This window comes from Gasterosteus aculeatus, chromosome X (assembly GCF_964276395.1).
Source record: "Gasterosteus aculeatus chromosome X, fGasAcu3.hap1.1, whole genome shotgun sequence".
Classification (NCBI taxonomy): domain Eukaryota; kingdom Metazoa; phylum Chordata; class Actinopteri; order Perciformes; family Gasterosteidae; genus Gasterosteus; species Gasterosteus aculeatus.
The window spans coordinates 19,595,460-19,616,816 of NC_135698.1; the positions used below are offsets into that span (position 1 = coordinate 19,595,460).

A 21,357-nucleotide genomic window follows, 5' to 3' on the forward strand; every position below is an offset into this window, starting at 1 on the left:
TCACTTAATACATTGGAACGGTTCATGATCCATGCTTGTGTTCCTATTAGAAACAGTCAGTGGTTGGTCATATGGGAAAAGTTAACCCTTTCCTAAAAGCAGGGGGCGGTAGTGCGCACGACGCTGCTGGTTAGCTGCGACCATTGGAGGAGAGAAGAAGAAGAAGAGTGTTTGATAACATGCATGTTGTGCAATAAGCGTGCAGATACCCGACAAACTCTCTCGTTGTGACCAATGCAAGTCTTTTAAAAAGACGCGTGTCTTCGACGGGGTCCATTGCCTCTGGTGGGTAAGTTGTTCTGTTCCTTAATGTTCTTTTGCAACTCTATAAAAACGTCCACCTTTCGCTTGTTATTGTTTTCCTCGTAACAAGGAACGACAAGTTAGTTATTCAGGCCATGCATCACATGTGGAGGTTTGCAAAGAGGCCAAGATTTACTATCTATTCACCCAGTTAACTGTTAGAACTTATAACTTTAACCTTTATGCCGGGACATTTTACCCACATAAGAACAAGGCCTTTGCATTTCCCAGGTGTCTCCTCAGTTAAATTGGATTCCTGTGGGAAGAAGTGGCAGTTATATTCTTTTATTGGGCCAATCATGTTTAGTTTAACTTGATTTATTTCATGTAAAATTTCCCCGGCTGGTCGAAGTACACACGCTCCCATGTCCATCACTGAGAGCTACAACTCGTTATTCTTTGCAGAGCAGCTTAATTGACTCCCAACAAAATGCCTGAGGGACCAGAGCTCCACCTGGCCAGCCTCTACGTGAACAAAATGTGCGCAGGAGTGGTGTTCACCGGACCCGTCCGAAAGTCCGAGGTCAGCAAGAGTCCCGATGTGCCCTTCGCCTGCGAGGCCTACCTCGTTACTGCGGCTTCCAGAGGGAAGGAAGTGAAGCTCACGCTGACGCCCATGAAGAGTGATGATTCAAAAAAGGGCGTGAAGGAAGGACACGCAGACCAGCCCATGGACGTAGTCTTTCGCTTTGGGATGTCAGGTTATTTCCGCTTCACCGCAGAGGATGAGCTGCCCAAACATGCCCATCTGCGTTTCCATTCCAGAGAGACGCCCAGCAGAGTGCTGAGCTTTGTGGATGCACGCAGGTTTGGCAGCTGGCAGCCCAACGGGACGTGGCAGCCTGATCGAGGGCCTTGCGTCATGTTCGAGTACGGACGCTTCAGGTCAGTAGTGCTGAGATGACTAAAAGCGTCACTTGAGTTACCAGCTCAATTGAAGTCTCGCCGTCCAGCTGACCGGTTGATCTCCTTGCAGGGAAAAGATCGCGTCGCACCTGTCCGACCGTGCCTTTGATAAGCCCATCTGTGAAGTTCTGCTCAATCAGAAGTACTTCAACGGCATCGGGAACTACCTGAGGGCTGAAATTCTTTTTAGGTGATAAACCACTCAAATACTCAAATGACATTTTACAGTAGTGTGTTTTCAGGAATCCACCATTACTGACTCATTAAGTGGATCGAGGATCAGCAATAACATGATCCTTAATTTCAAATGTAGGCCTCCAACTACAATTATCTGAAAATTGTGTTTTTCCTGTGAGGTTGCGGTTTGGAGAAAAAGGGGCAGATTTTGAAAACAAAGGAGCCTGTTTTACTTGTTTTGGTTGATCTTTTTTCAGGTTGAACATCCCGCCCTTTGTGTCCGCCAGGACCGTTTTAGAAGATGTTTTTGACAAGAAGGCGGCTGTGCAAGATGATCTCACTGACACAAAGGTGAAAGGGCGCAGACAGTGACCGACATTGTTCAGATGATCAGACGCTTTAATTAGGTTTTCTAACAGTGCATCTTTTTAAGACCTCGGATGGAACTAAACAGAAACTGGAAGTGACGAGGGAGACGGGAGACCTGCTCCGCCTGTGTCATACAGTCCCTCTAGAGGTGGTGAACCTCGGTTAGTCATTTTGTAGTCCAACAATACCTTCATAAGGATTTAACACGCTGAATTTCCTGTGGAATGACTGTTCATGACTTTGCTATCTTAGGTGGGAAAGGCTACGATCCCCAGAAGTCGGACTATTCTGGCTTTAAGGCGTGGCTGCAGTGTTACTACGTGGATGGAATGAAGTCTATACGGGACCACAACGGCAGAACTATGTGGTTCAAAGTCAGTTAATAGGAAAATCCAGTATTTTAAGCTTCACATGTTGGCTAATACGTGCTGTTCTAACTTTAGGGAGATCCAGGCCCCATGGCGCCCAAAGGTACTTACAACACAACGGAGAACTTCAGCTGAAATAAATCGGAGGAGAGTCGGCTAATGAACTGAAACTTTTTTTTTTTTTCATACAATAGATTCAAAGGCTCCAAAGACCAAAAAGAGAGCCAAGAAAGAAGATGACCACGATTACACAGAAAAGAAAAAGGTCCCCAGTAGTCTTTGTTTTTTTTCCAATTGATGAACTCCAGATCTTCGTCTTAACACAGGTTTGATTTCGTTAGGTGGCGAACAGTCGCTCTGTACGCTCAAAGAAGACTGTGACCAAAACGCCAAAGAAAGAAAAGGATTCCGGTTCAGCAGATCCCGTATGCCGAAAGGTAAAAGCACCACAACTTGGAAAGGGATCAGCTGCACGTAAGAGGAAAACCAGCAGCGCCGAGTCAGCTGCAGGTGAGCTCATGAAATTCTCTCAAAAGTATATTAAAAAAAGTGAACCACTCGAAAGAAAACTCACAAGTCGTCCTTGTTGCAGGTCCACAGAGACGGAGCGAGAGAGTAACCAGGCAGAACAGCAAATAAAAAATAAAAAGGAGGCACCACTGAATGGGACGGATGTTTTTATACTGCCAAATAGTTTAATAAAGTGTTTATACATAAAATTGTAATGATTGATTTTATTTAATTATTTTTTTTAAATCCACTAACAAACTGCAGCCCTAGATGACGCATTTAACTAGTTTCTAGTCTCTGGATGTGCTATTTGGGACCACCCTCAGGTTTGGTTACCAGCTGCATCTTTTACAAGGTGAGGAGAAGGGAAACTATTTGGAAGGGGCTGAAGTTCAGAGTGATCCCCTCCGGTGTAACGCGTGCCGGCTGCGTGGGGTCGTCTCTCTCCAGGAAATCACAACTGAAAGGCAAAAGGTTTTGTTCTTAGTAGACGGTACCAGCAGGCCGTGCTGTGAAACTTACAATTACTCACTGCCAGGCTTCCCTGACTGGAAGGGCGGTGGAAAGCGTTGCCGTCACGCTGCTCCCATGTGACTCATAAAGCCGGACTACGAGTGCTTCTTTCCGGTCCTCCGCCTGTCACAGGAAACCCAGTAAACGGCCATTAATGGGCAGAGTGGATTAAGTCAAACCAACATTAGCATTTAACGGGATACCTGTTTAATGGTCTCAAGGATGACCGCTGTGTTGCTGACTGAAAAGGCGCTCCAGGGTTCTGTGTCAGCAGGGCACCAGATTGGCCTCAGAGGGAAGTTCAGGTTGTACGCACTCTGGATGACAGAGGCCTCTTGGAAAGATCCTACATTCAAAACACGGAACGTCTCGTTACAAAAAGGTCCGTTCTAAAAGATTCGTGGTTTAACGAAGGCCGTAAAGTCGAATCCCACCCGTGTGTGGCATGACCGCGTAGGTGAAGTGATGCGTCCCCATGTCGGCATTGACGTCTGGTGCCTTGGGCGCTCTCAGTCTACGACAGACGTATAACGTTAGAGGCAGGGCGTGTTAAAACGCAGAAGAAACCAATTGTATATGGAAATTGGGGAACCTCACAGGGAAAGCGTCATTGTGTTCTTGTGGACTGAGTAGCCATATTTGCAATCATTCAGCAGCGCAACCCCAAAGTTGTGCTCCGACAGATCGGCCCATTTGTGACCCCAAACCTGGGAAGGAAGCCATGATGGAAACCGGCAGAGACAGAAAGCTTGTTTTGGTTACGAGGCCATTGCGGACATCCACGGGACAGTTTCCTGCTCAAACGTTCCAATTCAGTATTCACCTCAAACCTGGCCCAGTCCCACGAGGTGTTCCTGTGTGTGGGTCTCTGCAGATGGCCAAACTGGATCTCATATGTAGCATTGGGGCCGTGCACTCGCACCGGGAACTCCACCTTCAGAAACTTGTGTGACTCCGCCCACTTCACCTGGAATTGGAGGGTGGAACAAGGGTTATTTCTTTGATTTTGAGGAATTTGTCAAGTGTTTGCTCAGGGATTTCTCCAGATATCATAAATGTTACACCTCGGTGTTGAATTTGATGTAAGGACACATGGCGTCCATGACAATCTCCTGCGTTAAAGTGCTCTTCTCGCTGATCCGGAGGGTGAAGCGGACACTTCCTCGGAGCCCACCTGAGGACACCACGTGAGGAGGCTGCTCCACCTCCACAACCGGCTTCCTGTAGGGTCAATCCTGTAGTTAGGTTCTTGTTCAAACACCTGCAAATACGGCAATGTAAGCAAAAGTAATGACTGAAACCTTGTCTGCAGATGGTAGTCCATTACATCCCAAGCATCCCAGTACAGAGGGACATCATCAAACATGATAAACTGGTTCCCTTGACAGCTCTCAGAGATGGCTTCTCTGAAACCAAGCAAGGGGGCGAGACAAATGTCAATTCAGTAAGAGAAAAGGGATTTATTGTATCTATAGTAGTATGAAATGCAGCCACGTGGCCCTGCAGTACCTGCCAGCATCGATCAAATACAACGACGCCAAGGTGCCATCTTTGTTTACGACAATCTGTAAAATCCCGTTCTCCATGACGACGGTGCCGTCGGCCTGCATATTACGCACCTCGGTAAGCCAAATTACGATACAGCATATCTAATGGATTCATATATATATATATATATATATATTACGTACCTGAGAAGTGACAGAGACCGGAGCCACGGGCTGTGTGTCTTTCACAGGGGACAAACCGATGCTGGGAACCCTCACAAGAGCTGCCGTACAACAGACCACAGAGCATCAACTATGCGCTTGTACTTAGTGAGGAAACAACGCAAACATATGGTAAATGTCTAGCGTACCCAGGCCAGGTGTACCGGCACTATCTTGAATCTGGATGACTTCATGGCGCTCCCATGGCAGAGAGTTGAACACACCAGTGGAGATGCCTTTTGACCCGAGGGCTCCTAAAGCATCATGCAGCAGTGCAGCGCCCTTGCTGCGGATATCTGATAGGAAGTGTTACATGCGATTTATTGTGGAAAGCAATATGTGTACATGGCTGTGGTGTCAATGGGCATAAAGCTGTACCTTCATAATAGCGTAGTGCATCCTCCACAACCATCTCTATACAGCTGCCCGGGATCACATCATGGAATTGATTTAGAAGAAGCAGCCTGAAAGGGAAAAAAAAATCAAAGAAACCATTTTTATACCGCAACAAAGAGGCAATTTATTTATAAATCATCAAACTAATGAGTATCTGGACCTCCACAGCTCCTGCAGTTTTTCCACAGGATACTGAAAGGTCCCGTTCCGACACAGCGCCAAGCTACTGGCTATCTCAATGTCATGAAGCAGCACCTCACAGTGCCGGTTCCCTCGTTTGATCTGGAAGAGAAAAGAACAATATCGAACAATAAAAATATGAGCCAATTCCTTTTATTGTATTTATTCCTTTCTTTCTATTTCCTGAATAAGCACAACCCCTTTCTTCCCACTTGCACTTATTTTGTGGATATCATTTTGTAGGAAATACATGAATAGGTATTAATTCATATTTATTTTAAGCAATCAATAGCATTATTATTATTACTGGATAGATAGAACCAATCCTTCTGCATATGAACAATTTATATTATATCTGGCACAACCCAATAAATGTTTTACATAATCATTTTTCTACGCATTCAGTGTCTTTTAAGGCCGCGTTCTACCTGAGCCTGTGTCGTGTAGGTGCCGTTGTGCAGCTCAAGGAAGAGCTCTCCGGTCCAAGTACAAAGCAGAGCGGAGTCAGCCTGAAGCTGAGAGAACAGCTGATCAGGGCTGGACGTCCGAACCCTGAGAAACCATCACAAATCAGACGTGAGAGTGGCAATGCCATAAAAGGGTACACCCTCGTTCTTCATTCTGACTAACATGGGATTGTTATTACTGATACGGTAGGACCACAATGACAAACGTTGCTCATATCCTTTTACATTAAACAGACTCAGAGGAGTTTGTTGCCTACATGCTGCCGAACCCCCTCGAACAAAGCCCACAGTGACGATAAAGACAACAAAACCCATGACTAATTTACTCCAAGGACGTATTCGCAAATATTTAAGGGTTTATGTTTTGTCTGTGACCAGAGTATTGAGTGATTTACAGGAACTGACTTGGGAAGTCCATCTGTGTCCTGTACCCGGCGCAGTCGGTCTAGCATCAGCTGCGTGGGCCCGCCGCCTCCGTCGCCAAAGCCAAACAGCACCGCGCTGTGATTGGCTCGTCCTTTGTCCTTGTTATTCTTCACGGTTTTCACCAGCTGTGTGCACAAACGTAGGGGTGGATAGTGAACATTCTCGTCTTAGACACAACATTCTTCGTGCTGTGTGAAACAAAAACTTACCTCTTCAACCTTGCCCTTCATTTCGTAGGAATTTCCTGGTGGGAAGTGAGTCAAAACCTTGGATCCATCCAGACCTTCCCAGAAAAATGTGTTGTGCTTTGGGAAAGAGAAGATAAAATCTTAACGATTCAATTTTGGGGTTTAAAAAAAGAAAGAGAAAGAGAAAGTGCTTACGGGAAAGGTGTTAACCAAGTTCCAGCTGAGCTTCTGTGTCAAGAAATTGGAAATGCCACAGCGCTGCATTATCTGAGGCAGCTGAGCAGAGTAGCCAAACGTGTCCGGAAGCCAGAACTAAAGAGAACCAGAAAAGATCGTTATAGTATACATATGTGATGGTAAAGTGGCAACAAATGTAGTAGGCTATGACATTTTTTAAATAATAAATCCAAACCTCTTTGCAATGGATCCCAAACTCGTGGTTAAAGAAGCGCTGGCCTTCAAGGAACTGCCGGACCATGGACTCACCTGAGGGCAGGTTGCCATCCTGACGGGCAAATATGGAATTAAGAAATCTTTATCTAGGATATTAACTTCATAAAAAGAGCAAAGTAGCGGCACTCCCTTTAATATAGTTACATTTATAAGATACCTGTAGTGTGATTGATTTGCAATATCAGGTTTACCATTTCCACCCACGTCCCTCCAACTGGAATGAATTTGCCTTTCTTAACGTAATGCTGAATCTGGGAGAAGAGCCCCGGGTACCAGCTCTTTACCCACTGGAACTGCTGGGCCTGAACAAACATGGGGGGAAAAAAGGGTCAAAACTTGAGGACTGCTCATATTTGTACAACCTTTATGGATGATGCCAAACTGCGTTAGTGGGGAAATACCTGAGAGCAAGTAAAAACAAAGTCCGGGTTCTTCTCCATCAGACGGATCACCGTCACCCAGCTTCGGCCGCATTTGCGAATGGTCTCTTCGTAGGGCCAGAGCCAAGCTGGGGATGTAGAAATGGAGAGAGTATTAACTATATGTGTAATTTCAATTGGATTGTCCGGTTTTAGTGATTTCACTGTACTGCAGTGCTACCACAGATACAGAATAAAAATAAGCCTTTCAACAAAATCATTTCCCCTTTCAGCAAAATAAGCTAAACAAAAGCCACCTGATATATCCGTTCACTATTATTAAGTTCACCTACACATTTGACCAGGTTTTCTTTACCCCGTGACACATTTTAGACATTGGACTGAGACCTGAGTCTATGTGACAGTGACCCATCGCATGGGCAGTGTGCTGGCTCTCCCCGTTCCGCTGGCTGAAAAAGACGTGGGCCAGACTGTGAGCTTTGCAGAAGGAGCTGGGATCAGCGGGGTCGCAGAGGTTCACCATCTCGTTGACGGTGAAGAGCGCCTGGTAGCCCCGTTGCTCTCCCTCTCCGAGTTCCTGCGAAGGAGTAGACGAGTTAACTTTTGCTTACCTTCAACTAAAGCGACGCGTATTGTTTTGTGTGACCTCACCTTTACGATGTCAATCAGCATCTCAAAATCAGTCAGCAGGTCCTGTACGTCGCGGTTAAATACCACCAGCTCAGCCTTCTGTACAGAAAACTTGCTGTTTGGATCTGGGGCTGCAATCATGGACCCTTGACCAGCTCCAAAAAGGCCGTTGCAGGCCACCTCCACATAAAGGGTGACGCTAAAAAACAAAATACACTATTGTTAGATGGAACATTGGTTACAGAAGCAGTGATAAACCCAGAAATTACAAACCTATGTGGCTCCTCATCTGCCAGACAGTCTGACAGGATGTAACTCGTCTTCTCACCGTCTTTGGTCAGACCCTACACGTGTCACAATTATAACTAGTCAGGCCTTTGCATTTCGATTTGGCACTTAAATCTAGCGCGACTGCTACAATACCTGAACTGGCTGCTCGTCTCGCCAAACCATTGCCTCTCCATCGCTTTCCCACAGAAGATGAACCTCTTTCCCTTTCCAAGACTCTGGTATTTTCAGGGTCGCTTTAAACCAGCAAGTCCACCACCTACAGCACGCATCAAGCTTGGTTTATTGCCATTATCGGGGAGTTGGAAAGTTGGAAAAATTGGATTATACTTACGTGGGTCCAAAGGTATCACCAACTTTATAAGGCACAAAGGTCTGCTGAGAGGCCTCTGTGAATGTGATCCGTTTTGAGGACAGGAAGGAGGACAGGGTCTCCAGCGGGGAGGAGTCTCCATAGAGTCTACGGGGAAGAAGTATCCCAAAACTGTCATTTAGAGACCTCCAAACCACAAAGGCTGTTGTGTATGACGAGGTCAGTGTCGATCTCTATGTGTCGACTTAACTACCTGTATGATTACAGTGAGCAGCAGTATGTCGCAGAACCTGCGCAACTATTAGTACTGATTGTAAAATGAACACCAGGCGGCATAACGTGACTTTACGGGAATGTTATGAACGGACGTGATATTAAACAATCCGGTGGTTGGCTCGTCCTTTGTCCTTGTTATTCTTCCCGGTTTTTATCAGCTGTGTGCACACATGTAGGGGTGGATTGTGAATATTCTCGTCGTAGACACAACATTCTTCGTGCCGTGTGAAACAAAAATCCTCCGTTTAAACTGCCACAGAAAAAAAAAAAACACGTTTGGTCTGCTGCACTTGGTTGACGTTGACGGCTTCAATTGAGGGTCGCCTACGTCATCGCAGCTGCACGCGCGGATGCCTTACCGTCCTCTCAGGTTGCAGTCCGTGAAGTAAATAGCAGAGATAAATTTCTCTGCTCTCTCGAGGAGAGTGCGCCTGTTTTTTAGCACAGGCTGGTGATACATCACGAAAGCAGCACGCGGATCTACTGTCGACAGCGAGCGCTGAAATCTAGAAGACCCGGAAGTAAAACGTCTTGTTGTTGTACTTGACGCGAGCGGCCACCAGATGGCGCTCGCGCTCAACAACTCATTTTTCTCTCGTGCGTCAGGAAAAGGATGTGACGTGTTAATATCTGCACGTGATTGCTTGAAACACGTAGAACAGAGCATTTTATTCTTCATTTGGGGTTTCAGGAACTGGTAAATAAGAAACGATATGTTAAAATATGACAATTATAAAATGCAATGAAAATGACATAATAATAATAATAAATACAGCAGTTATTAAAACGTAAACACAACGTAATGTTAACAACATCATAAGACAAAAATGTACAAAACAAACACAGTTTAACACAGAAGTGGCAGGTTGTTTCGAGATATGGCAACAGGATATCAACAGTGCATTGAGGCGACTGGCAGCAAAAATGGGCTAAATAATCTTCTGCTGGAAGACTTTATGCTCTTTTTTTAACAGTATTGAAGAGAAACAGTCACTCTGTGCTTCTCTTTACAATGTTATTCACTCATTTTACCAAATTGCTTGTTCATTCCATCTAAGGTATACAAACAGTGTCACCTAACAAGCATGCAAATCAGCCTACTGGACATCTAAAATACTCCATGAAAAATTTATGAATACAATAAAAGCAGAATAGTTGATAAAATATAGTTGGGAAAACTCGTGGGAATGACATGGTAATGCAATAACTCCCCAGCAGTCTTGTGGTTTTCTCTGAAGGCTGTAGTCTAACTGAGAGGCTCTCAGGAGCGCTGAGGAGTCGGTCTTGTGATCAGATAGGCGGACAGGGGTCAGGGGTCAGCCCACGTGCAGCTTGAAAACACAAAAGCCTTTTTTTCTCAGCATTATTCGCAGGCAAGAAGCAGTGTGTTTCTGTGTTTCTATGGACCCTTTTATTATAAAATCCAAAGGGCTGCCCTAAGTACAGGGTTGCTGGAAAAATGTGGAATAGACCATCCATCTCAGGCCACCCTACCATCAGGGATCTCTGTTGATCCTATCCCCCTATTGTTTGGACTGTGGTTGGGCTTTACACCATGTCTGGCGAACCCAAGAGAACATGTGCCACAATCAAACCTGAAAGTCTCCGCAGTTTGGCTCTGGCCTTACTGGGTTGGCCGGGGAGCATCTGCGTGGCAATCTCCGGGAAGAGAAAACGCACCACATGATGTCAGATATATAAAAGGGGCATTGGAGAGGGCAGCTGTTCCTCCTGCTCTAAGGGAGACGAGAGAGAAAAAAAGCAGCATCTAGACTGCCTGCCACAACACAGCAAAGGAAGTCCACAATGTGACTTGAGAAATAAGGAGAGCTTCCCAAAAGCCCAGCGCTGCATGCAAACTTCATGCATGCATCTACGTAAACATGTCATGCTGACAATTACAGAGTGATGGAAAAGGACAACAGTCTTTGAAGAACGATGGCCTATACTCTTGAGCTGTAGTCTCTCCCTCCACCGTTGTGTTCAGCACCTTTGCCTTTGTCCTGTTCAGCATCACAAGCTCTAAGGAATAAAATCATTCATTCAGGATTTGATGATATTATATTCATATTCAGTACATGCAATTTGCTGTCTTAAATGAAGTCTTCTCCCTTGTGCAGTAGATTTATTTGATCAAGTTTCTCTTGATGGGGTTTGCTACGCTTTCAAAATCATCTTGTTATTTAGTCCCATGATATATGAGCGAGAGGTTGGTCAGGTTTACACAGCATATTCCTTCTGATTGATTTAAGTGGTGTATGGTTAAACAGTAATTCTTATGGAAGATGTGGAGAAAAGACACATAAATAACATTTGAAGGAACATTGAGAGTCTGCCAACAAGCCTGTTGAATAGGCTGTCACTCCCATCATCATTAATATCACATAATTATTCTTATTTTTTTTAATGTTCCCCTTTCGCCAAATGTGTTTGTGAAAACATACTATAACTTAATTTTTAAATGTATGATGCATTCATAGTTAAAAATATTTATTTAAGATTTGGACATTTTACCCCTGACATCCGCAACAACAGTTGGATTTATTAGAATTACGCTGAAAATAATCAAAGGACACTTTTTTTATTTTTCACCGATGTTTCTCCGAGGATTCAGATCCCTTCTAACTAAAACCTAAAGAGATTAACAGCTGTATAGTTTTGTAGGTTCAAACGATCGAATTGTTCTAATGTTTGCTGCTATGATTAGCCACAGCTACTGTAACCTTTTCCCTTTCTTCAATGGTTTTCTTCAATTTAAAAGTTAATAATCAAATATTTTCTCAATGTCTCACAAAAACATCTTTGAAAGTAACACAGTAATACAAAACCAAGGAAACTTTCCAGTACACTACTTCTCTTTTCAATTCAATATGAAATGGGCTCATAATTATGCGGTGAGGTCATCTAAGAGCAGCGCGGTGAGGTTTACATTCCCAGAAATACCAACTAATGAGGACACTACCCACAAAGTTTTTGTTTCATTGATGTTCGGGTCAAATAAGTTGGAATTGTCTAGTATATATATGTGTGTGTGTGTGTGTGTGTGTGTGTGTGTGTGTGTGTGTGTGTGTGTGTGTGTGTGTGTGTGTGTGTGTGTGTGTGTGTGTGTGTGTGTATACAAATGAATATATATACATATTGTTGGCCAGTTGTCTAGTTCAAGAGTGTGATTTCAACCACAGTAATTTGGTTTGGTTTCTGTCCTTTTCTTACCTTTTTTGCCTTATTAGCAAGCACATTAAAGAAACAATGAGAACAAGTCCCAGTGCAGAGCCCACCAGTAAGGGAACCAGTAAACCTGCAAACAGCATGGAGCAACACAAGCAGAATGTGATAATTAGGATCACACTACATCTTTTCATTTCATTAACACAAATGCAAACATAAGATGAGCATATGTGGGTTTTATTAAATGTAAAGTGTAAATAAATTGTTTTGAATTAAAACAGTTAAATGATTTACTTGTTAAAACAAGTGTTGTAGTGGTTATATTCTCAACTAATGTATCAATCGATGGTTTAGTTTGGTCATTTATTAGCTTTGAATTAGCGGTAATGGTTTTAGAAAGCCTTTTCCATTAACCAATTCAGACAGAGAAAAGGTAGCTGTAACTTCAATGTTCTGTTTTTTGTGAGTGGCCTACGAAGCGAGTGTCCCTCGATGTTGCGCATGAAATTGAACACACACAAAAAGGAGAGAAGCACAAAATATGCAAAGGTAACATACCAGTGTTCATCCAAGAAAGGTCAGCTGAGTAACAGAGAAAAAGAGAGAAAAGGTGAAAATGAACCTTATGGAGGAAGAGACACCTCAGATACCGTCTAAGAAGGAAGTTAGTTGTTAAAGATAAAATAAAGAATATTTAACTTTTATGTCCTTTATACAAGAGACCAGTGAGACCATGACACAGATGACAGCATAGAGACTATAATTCAGTTAAGATGCACTTGTTGCTTCAGAAGTTTTAACCTGTTTTAATCCCAAATTTCAGCTTTTGGGAACCTGTCTGCTTTAACATAATAGTCTCAACCCTCGTTTCTAGTGAGCTGACCACTAATCTTCCAACTTGAAGATTCACATAGGCAGACAAAAGGTTTAATGAATAATACTGTCATGTGTCATGTAATAAATCATGTTTCATATTAAACTCATGTAAATGCATGTGATGATGACTTAACGCTTTATTCCAGACGCTGCCATATGGAGCCTTCCCTCTTGAGTGTGATGGTGTAAGTCACAAAACTTTAGGGCTGACAGAAGCAGCGGCGGCCGCAGCCACAATGCTTTATGGGTAGACACCACATGCGCCCGCGCAACAGCGGATCAACGGTTGCAGCTGTGCTGTGCACGGTTGTGTGGCTGTTAGAACCACAGGCAGACTGGAGGCCTTATGACCTGTGTGGCTGCGACTTTGTGTGCAAAAAACGAAATGTCTGTGCGTGCGTGTGCTCAAACCAAAAGGGTTCATTCCTCGTGCTAAAGCAGTGCACGGTCCAACCCAAGAAACTTTACAGATGTGTTGTGACTGGGAAATAAGAAATGTGGAAGCCACCAGCGGTCTCCCCACTTTGAACCCCTGGCCCAAATTGCCGATGTGGCTTATTCCATCGGAATATGGTCTCTGCTCTAAAACTTGATTCGAGCAAATGCAATTCCTTCTCTGATTTCTGGATCTCAGAATCTTAAACATATATGATTGAGCATCTATAATAATATAATGTGTTAATTTTTGCACAGTGCGTGCTGGCAGAGACTCCAGCCTTTTGTGTTTGTGAAAAAGACTATAATCTCAATGCAAGTTCTCAGTGAAATGTGCAAATGCATCAGGAAAGAAATTCGCCATGTATCGCAAAAAGCTTTTATTGCCAATAATCCCCCTTGTACAGCAACTGTTTCATTTTAAACAACCTCGACCTCCACGATGGTGATACTATAGGAACTGTGCTCGGTGAACCCGATGCAAATTCTATGCCAGACATTTTGTGTACTATTATATAGCGCACAGATGTTAAAGCTCATGCTACTATTTCTGTTAGAAATGACATTATCATTACGTACTCGTGCTGGAAACAAAAAATAATGATGACTTCGGAGTGGGGCTTGTAAATGACTCTTTCATTTCGGAGCCCACAACAGAAGACTGCAACATCATTTGAGTGGCCGCTACGTCAGGAATCTCTCTAGTCTTCCCACTCCATTGGCAAAAGCCAAGGATGTGGATGACCCTGGCTCTGTGGTTTCCTGGAAACAGTAGCAGTGTTGAAACCGCCGTACTTTGTTCCTGGCACACTTTTCTTGATTGCTGTGGATGTCTTTCTCTTATCGAAGGCTCTTTTCAGTGAGTGTTCCAACTCATTGGCTTCGTCTGTAGGCCGTCCGTGGAGAATGTGTCTGATAGTGGGGAGGGCTAAATCCGACTTACAGCCCAGGTAGCTCTTGAGGTTGAGCTCAGGGAAAGCTGCATCTCTGAGAGCCTGAACCAGCTGATCCTCAGCATGAATCTGTTTTTGCTGAAGGGTGACTCTCTGCTCCAGAGAAACAAAGCACAGAGTGTCTTCAGCCGGCCCCGACTTTCCCACAAGGCCGTCGGTTTGGCTCTTCCTCCAAAGGGGGGAATTCAGAGTTTGTTGTTTGGATTTGGCCGGAGTCTCAATCTCCTGGTTCTTGAAGTCTTTCTTCTTACTGGGGACCTTCTCTGAGCCACTCGGTAGGAGCTGATAGAGCCCTTCGTCAGCCAGGTCTGCCAAGTCACCGACCATCAGCTGCTGAACAATTTGCTTCCTCCTCAGTGGAGATGCAACTGTGAGAGAACCTTGCAGTCCATTGCCTGCATCGACACACATCCAATCGCAGCTTGTTAAAAAAAAACCAGCCTGTGGGGATATTTCTCGGATCGACTGGATCTTCACGGCCAGCATGCATGCAGTGCTGAACTAAAAGCATCAGCAAACCGCCTGATAAATGTTGCTCATTAAAGCTAAAAGCACAGGATTCCACACTGCCATTAGGAAAGCACAGCTCTGAGCAGGGAAGCTTTGAAAAAAGAGGAAAACATGCACATTCATACCAAATGATATGGAGCTAAATGCCACACACTGTGGTAAACCAGCCAGCCACATGAAAGCAGTCTTTAAAGAATAATCCAAGGGTTGCAGACTTGTTCAGTTTTGTCACAGGAGACTGTGGATTCGTTGGGTGTTAAAAGACATTGAAACGAAAGCACAATCCCAATCAGGTGATATTAAACAAGTGTGATAGCCAAGTATGCACATACATCATTTCAACCTGTCCTTTAGCGATGCAGTGCGGGGGGGAAAGAGAGGGGGGGGGGGGGGTCTATGCCATTCGTGTGACCTTTGCGTTCCCGCTGAAACAATAAAGCACCGTACTTACCCTGCTTGAAAGAAGTCAGCACAACTCGGTTGTCGGGTGGTTGTGTTCTCCTGTAGTTTACATTCAGAGACACAAGGGCAGAGTCTTGGACATTAGAAGAGTAGAGGGATGTTGCCAGGGCCAAAAACTACGGAGATCAACAAAACAAAAGCACGTTATACACAAATTAAGCTTATGACAATAAAAGCGTATTGAAATGTCTGAAGAAAAAAAAAAACGTAGGAGCACCTGCGTGCGAGATATTGTGACGTGATTTCGAAACACCGTCCACAGGACACTGGGATAGCAAGGGGGTGTCGTCAGTGACCCGTCGTAGCGGTAATATTCATCCAAGCGGGCAGGCAGCAGTTCCCTGATGTTGAATCCCGGCACCTGCACTTTCTGATCTGGTCATTTGTAAATATTTAACAATTGTCAGAATAAAATCCAGAATGTCCACATGGATGAACTAGTGAAGACTTTGAAGAAGATTCTGGTTCCAAAACCGAGAGAAAAATGACTGTACATCCCCAACGCAGCTGCTATTGTGCACTGATCATACTCACAACTACAAAATGCAAATCATCATTTTAGACTCACTCTTGTATTTAATACCATTGATGAACCTCAAAAACTTTTCAAAGGCCGGATTGAACTCTCCAACCTGTAAGTACAAACACAGTCAGATGGTTCTGCTCCACAAGACATTCACACGTTGCCATATTTCTTCCTCAACGTCTCACCTCAATCAGGACACCAAGCACAGCCAGGCCGTCAGATTTGTCCACAGCCATGGACATAGTGGCATACTTGTCTGAATTAAAGTGCACAACGTGCATCTGTGACAGAAACGAGACGTGAGCCAAGACCAAGTGAAAGAACAAATTCAATGCAATCTGCATATGTTTGGATGTTAAGACAAAATTGTATTTACAGACTTTGTTGAAACATGGGGGAAAAAGGTAAACATTGCACTATTTCTGGGAAATGTTCAATGTTCCATCATTCCATCACTGCAAACAACATGTCATCAAGTAGCTGTGGTCTGGAGAGGCTGGAGAAGATGCATGCTCTCAACGTGTGCACTCAGAGGTTCAGGTCAAACCACAGCACCTTACATGTGGCCGCAATGCCGTCAGCGAAGGGATGGTCACATAAAAGTATGCAGGTTGTAACCATCTCATTACATTACATGTCATTTAGCTGACGCTTTTATCCAAAGCGACGTACAATAAGTGCATTCAACCATAAGGATTCAAACTCAGAAGAACAAGAAACAAGAAAGTGCAAATTCGTTAAATAAGCCGATCTACAACTTGCTATAGATAAGAGCCATTATAAGTACAATTTAGGTGATACGATTTTAGTGTTTTAGTCGAGGTAGAGTCTTTGTTTGAAGGCTCTCTGTGGTCCTAATGGCATCAAAGAGCTCGTTCCATCATTTAGGAGACAGCAGAGAGTCGTGATCTCGTCGAGTGTTTTGCTCTCAGTGAGGAGGAACGAGCCAATTGGCCGATGCCGAGCGGAGTGTGCGGGTTGGGATGTCGGGTTTGACCATGTCCTGCATCTAGACTGGACCCCATCCATTCACAGCACGTACGTGAGCACCAATGTTTTGACCATTTGGGTTTCATTTCATTTTTAAACTTAACTTTGAGTTTCAAAGTCAAATCGAGCAAACTCGACACATAAAATGGCACAGACAGCGACGCATTCCAGAGGTGGTTGAAAACCAAAGCATATAATAGTCTGGTACTCTAATCCCCACTGTCACACTGAACTCACGCTGGAATTATGTCTTTGCCTTTCTGAAATAGGCAAATTGTTCTCTTTACAGTCTGTCAAGATTTTTAACACTCTGAACAAAAATTCTGAGTTTCTTTATTTAGAAAATGTTTCATACAATAATCCAATTGTTCTTCCAGACTGTCAAGAACATGTCAACTCAAGGTCTCCCACAGTGTTAAGTAACTGGAACAGTAATATATGTAATATGCAGATGCGGAGCGACGTCTTTAAGCCTCGGAGAGAATCAGTCTCTCTCATTCCTCTGCCAAGCAAATGTCACACCTTCATGTCACATAGATTTAAATGGTGGTCATGTGAAAGTTTGATGGAAATACCGTAGTACCACCCCATATATCGGTTATAGTATTACTAATATTATTGGATGGTATTTTCTTAGTCTTAATGACTATTAACTGTCAGATGGAGCGGAGTAGTATGAAGTATAAAGTATAAAAGACCATTCAAGTAAAGTTCAAGCATCTCAAATTGTACTAGTGTGAATTAACTTTTAAACCAGCACCTTTTTCCATCAATTAGTGTGTAACAAGTGTTGTTCACCTCGGCTGCATACTGCTTACTGTTCACCGTGTGTTCAGAGCCTTCAACTCTAGCGGAGGAGCCCCAGTGCAGATGAAGTTGAGCTGCAGAGTAACGGTGAGGCAGGCTGGAGATGTGCATCTCAGACGGCAGGGATATTTGCACTGTGGATCAACAGACATGAGACCCCACCACACATGACAGAGCAGGGGGAGGGTTTCTTCAGTTAAAAACCGAGGGATCAACTTGACACACACATCAACTTGATCTGAAGTGAGGGAGTCAGTGTCCCCCCCCCCCCCCCTCTAAGATGTGCTTTTGCTACATTTACTTCATGGTACAGTGACGCAGGACCCTTTCCAAAAGTTAGTCAGTGTGTGACGAATGTTGACAAGTGAAACAGCCTCTGCCAGCTTATCACAGAAACCCGTCATGCTTATGATGCCACTCGGCTTGTGGCGTTGAGGCCCACCGGGCATGCGTACATAAGCATTAAGTCTTTGCACGGAGCTGAATGCTCACAAACACAGGGCAGACATTACATAAGCTCTACTGAGCTTTCCACAGATTTCTCATATGCAGCTATATAAAAGTGACATGTAAAAAGCAAAAAACAACAGTGCCACGGGTCAGCAATCCCACTTTTATCTGACTGAGACTGTTTGTTTTCTCCAAACAAATTCAAATAATTTATCAACTATATCACAGTAGAAAAATCATATTCATCTGCCAAAGTCATTCATATATTTACTTTGGTTTGTGGCACATGAGCATTGCTGTCTATGTTCTGATTGCTATGCGTTTTGGATATAAATGGACATTAAACCTGAGCTGGTTTCTGTTGTTGAGACGCGTCAGACTCAGTTGAGGCCGATGACTCATGACACGGCAGCTAACATAATAAGAGAGTGCTTATGGAAAATTGCTGGTGAAGATGTAGAAAGAAGATCCTCCTATCATTTTCTACAGGTTGACCCAAAAATTAGGCCTAAACAGCGAGAACAGCTGCTCAAGGTTTTTGTCGAATCATTGCCAAAGAATACATTGACCTGAACATCACTTTGATTTTCTAAATCCCACTTCAGCTTAAATTATTGCTTATTTATTACACAGTTCTGTTACATGTCAATATATTTTGACGTACCGTACCTTTTTGTCATTTTGTTGATAATGCTGTTGAATTATACTCACCAGAATGTCCATTATTTCCCAGTGTAAGCTGCTCATTTGGCGACAGGTTGCAGTTTTGAATCTCGATGGGGCGTAAAGTCGGGTCAAACCTTAACAGCCCCGGCTTGAGGTCTATTGGAGACTGGAAAGCTCCACCACAGTATGGATATTGCTTTGGCCAGTAGTGTTGTCCTTCTGGCCCTGTAACAGCATCAATGTAAATTGTTATTAATAAAACACCTTTGGGAGATGTCTCATGTAATGTAACCCACATCAAACTACTCTTATCCTTTATCCAAAAAGTGTGTTTCACCTCAGAACACCAGTAGGGACACATTGCATGTTTTTTGGTATTTTAATCGTAAACGGTTCTGTTGTAAAGAGTAAACGTGTAAAGCATGCCCCAGCAGGAAGTTTAATGGGAATTGGCTCCAAAGCGATCTTGACGTACTGGGTATTTTATCAGCCATCAAAGTGAAGTATTATTGTCTATACACGAGGCAGCGTGGGAGAGGCCCGCGGCTTTGCTCTTGGCCCTTTCTACAGTGAGAAGCAGACCGTTCTTTGTGGAAAGACACAGTGAGAACATCGTCTCTCTCCAAATGAAGGGTTTCCATAAAGCACAGAACATCGAAAACTGCCCATTTCCCGATAGAGTCATGCAGTTTACAGAGTGACCTCAGGTGATACAAGAGAAAAGATATGAATGAGACTTCATTCACTCAGAATGAATGGATTCTATCAAATCCCAAAGAACATAATTGTAGCAAAATAGAAAGACCACTTCTGCATATTTGCCACTGATTCATTATTTATCCATAATTCCTCAAAAAGCACCATGAGGCCTGCCCCCGCCCTGACTGTCAGTTCCCAGAGAAATGTGGATTGATCGTACGAGACATGCCAAAGGGCATCAAGTGAAGCTATTAAATCACTGAATATTCGTTTGAAGCTAAATTTAATGTAGGCAAACTCAGCCTTTTATAAGGAGGAAAGTTACTCTTATGGCCATAATTACTCAGTGTCCACATCATGTGCTGTTCTAATTAGACCCTGTTTTCCCTTTAACAATGGCCTTGGAGTTCCATGGTGAAACTATTTATATAAGTCAATGGTTCAACAGTACATCAGTGTTTAGGAAAAGGAAGAAAAAGAAAACATGAGCAGGGTGAGAAAACTTTGGTCACCATCAACATCATCAACGGTTCACTAGTTTGTGTTACGGTAGAGATATTATTGTGCGTCTCAGCTGGGACATCTACAACAGTAAGTGTTATAAGTGCTAAAGACTCCTAACTACTATAACAAGGCCGCTTGCTGGTTTGACTGTAACCGAAGAATAAATCTACTACGCTACTCTCAGAATAACACTAGAGGTTATTGTCTTTTTTTACAGATACAAATATGAATATATATACATTAATATAGACATAGCTTTCCTCAATAGTTATCCTCAAACTTTTCCATTTTGACTTCATTCAAATTGCCTATATTCTAAATGGTGATGCAGTGACACTATGACACAGTCATGGTTGCCCATAGACCTTCAGGCTTGTGACAAAGGCATCAAGCCACAGACGTTGCAGAGTCTGTACTCAACATTGGTTTTATAAGGTGACAGGAATGATGTCATACAGGTTGTCTTTGAGGGTCACATGGGTTTTTTTTCACAGAAAGCTGCGCATATCTCTTTGGTCTTGTGGTGTTTTCAGGTCAAAGCACTTCTGTGGGGAAATAAACATTTTCTCTGACAATAAGGTGTTCCGAGATTTGCATCAAACGGAATAAACAATCAATTGTTAATATTATAGGACTTACCACTGTACGTCCATCTGGCTCCTGAAAGAGTAAGAAAACATATAGTTTTCTCCCACTGTCAATTTAACCATGAAAAACCTCCACATATATTATAGTTACTTTATAATTTAAACAAAAATGTATAGAAAAAAAAGGCAGAAAGTGCACGTGCAATGCATGTGGCTAAAATGCCATGAAGGCTTTTTTTTTTTGCAAAGCACTAAATGGACAAAATATTCCCTTCTTTCTAATAAAAGCATCACTAAAAGTGCATCCAAAGTACTTATCTGCCTCGGAGGTAACTTTCTCCACGCATTCAAAATCTTACCGTGCAGCAAAGCCAGTAAAGTCATCAATACCAACACGATGGGTGTGAAGCTCCGAAAGTGCATCTTGATCCCCCCCCTGCACAGCCCTCCCTCATGGGCAGCCTGATGTCAAGCCGGTGCACGGAAGGAGCTCGGAGCACCAGAGCGCCTTCCACCCGGCTTTTATAACCCACTCGTGTCGCCAGCTCCATTGTAGCGCACGCCGACGTCATAGCAACAACAGAACCAGCCTCCAGAGTCATCGGGTCACCGGAGAGTGGCAGCTGCACCGACACCACATCCAAGCGACGCCCATCATTTCGGGCTGGACGGAAGATGCTGGGAACGCTGAGATGTGGCACCCGCTGATTCTGGGAAGCTGCAGGATAAAAATAAGGAGGCGGTTGTGAGGACGAGACGCACCTGCACAATAGGTCCACATGCACGAGTGTGCCTCCACTATGAAAGTGTGTGGTGGCAGCTGGGGGACAGTGTTCTAGGTGGGGCCATCGAATCCATTTCATCAAACAACC

The 21,357-nt window shown here is 43.7% G+C and overlaps 3 protein-coding genes and 1 long non-coding RNA gene across 7 annotated transcripts; 1 reads left to right on the forward strand and 3 right to left on the reverse strand.

Moving 5' to 3' along the window:
• Positions 1 to 145: 145 nt before the first annotated feature.
• neil1 (nei-like DNA glycosylase 1) lies at positions 146 to 2,842 on the forward strand. Of its 4 annotated transcripts, none has more exons than XM_040162972.2 (10): positions 146 to 285; positions 709 to 1,188; positions 1,280 to 1,399; positions 1,644 to 1,737; positions 1,820 to 1,916; positions 2,008 to 2,129; positions 2,199 to 2,226; positions 2,318 to 2,388; positions 2,465 to 2,633; positions 2,716 to 2,842. In XM_040162972.2, exons 2-10 carry the CDS (start codon positions 734 to 736, stop codon positions 2,760 to 2,762), a joined length of 1,203 nt encoding a protein of 400 aa, XP_040018906.2. In that variant the 5' UTR covers positions 146 to 285; positions 709 to 733; the 3' UTR covers positions 2,763 to 2,842. The 4 variants fall into 4 exon arrangements, with proteins under 4 accessions (XP_040018906.2, XP_040018905.2, XP_040018907.2 ...); XM_040162971.2 differs by having other exon boundaries at positions 152 to 289; XM_040162973.2 differs by having other exon boundaries at positions 152 to 289; positions 714 to 1,188.
• On the reverse strand, positions 2,799 to 9,407 carry man2c1 (mannosidase, alpha, class 2C, member 1). The gene is made up of 26 exons (XM_040162970.2): positions 9,212 to 9,407; positions 8,598 to 8,723; positions 8,399 to 8,522; positions 8,249 to 8,319; positions 7,997 to 8,174; positions 7,733 to 7,922; positions 7,367 to 7,473; positions 7,157 to 7,267; positions 6,925 to 7,017; positions 6,708 to 6,824; positions 6,534 to 6,629; positions 6,304 to 6,449; positions 5,860 to 5,983; positions 5,412 to 5,533; positions 5,234 to 5,319; positions 5,005 to 5,151; positions 4,838 to 4,917; positions 4,656 to 4,750; positions 4,448 to 4,552; positions 4,211 to 4,367; positions 3,970 to 4,113; positions 3,744 to 3,853; positions 3,581 to 3,660; positions 3,350 to 3,492; positions 3,166 to 3,269; positions 2,799 to 3,093 (listed from the first exon to the last, which is right to left on the reverse strand). The coding sequence occupies exons 1-26, from the start codon at positions 9,310 to 9,312 to the stop codon at positions 2,982 to 2,984; spliced, it is 3,069 nt and encodes a 1,022-aa protein (XP_040018904.2). The 5' UTR covers positions 9,313 to 9,407; the 3' UTR covers positions 2,799 to 2,981.
• A 95-nt stretch (positions 9,408 to 9,502) lies between these two features.
• On the reverse strand, positions 9,503 to 12,678 carry LOC144383799 (uncharacterized). The gene is made up of 3 exons (XR_013451247.1): positions 12,579 to 12,678; positions 12,066 to 12,150; positions 9,503 to 10,874 (listed from the first exon to the last, which is right to left on the reverse strand). It is a non-coding gene; the product is annotated as an uncharacterized LOC144383799 (long non-coding RNA).
• A 1,018-nt stretch (positions 12,679 to 13,696) lies between these two features.
• On the reverse strand, positions 13,697 to 21,103 carry ca12 (carbonic anhydrase XII). Its single transcript, XM_040163790.2, has 9 exons — positions 20,845 to 21,103; positions 20,538 to 20,558; positions 18,741 to 18,920; positions 17,571 to 17,713; positions 15,968 to 16,063; positions 15,825 to 15,888; positions 15,474 to 15,631; positions 15,246 to 15,372; positions 13,697 to 14,679 (listed from the first exon to the last, which is right to left on the reverse strand). Exons 1-9 carry the CDS (start codon positions 20,906 to 20,908, stop codon positions 14,033 to 14,035), a joined length of 1,500 nt encoding a protein of 499 aa, XP_040019724.2. The 5' UTR covers positions 20,909 to 21,103; the 3' UTR covers positions 13,697 to 14,032.
• Positions 21,104 to 21,357: the final 254 nt, after the last annotated feature.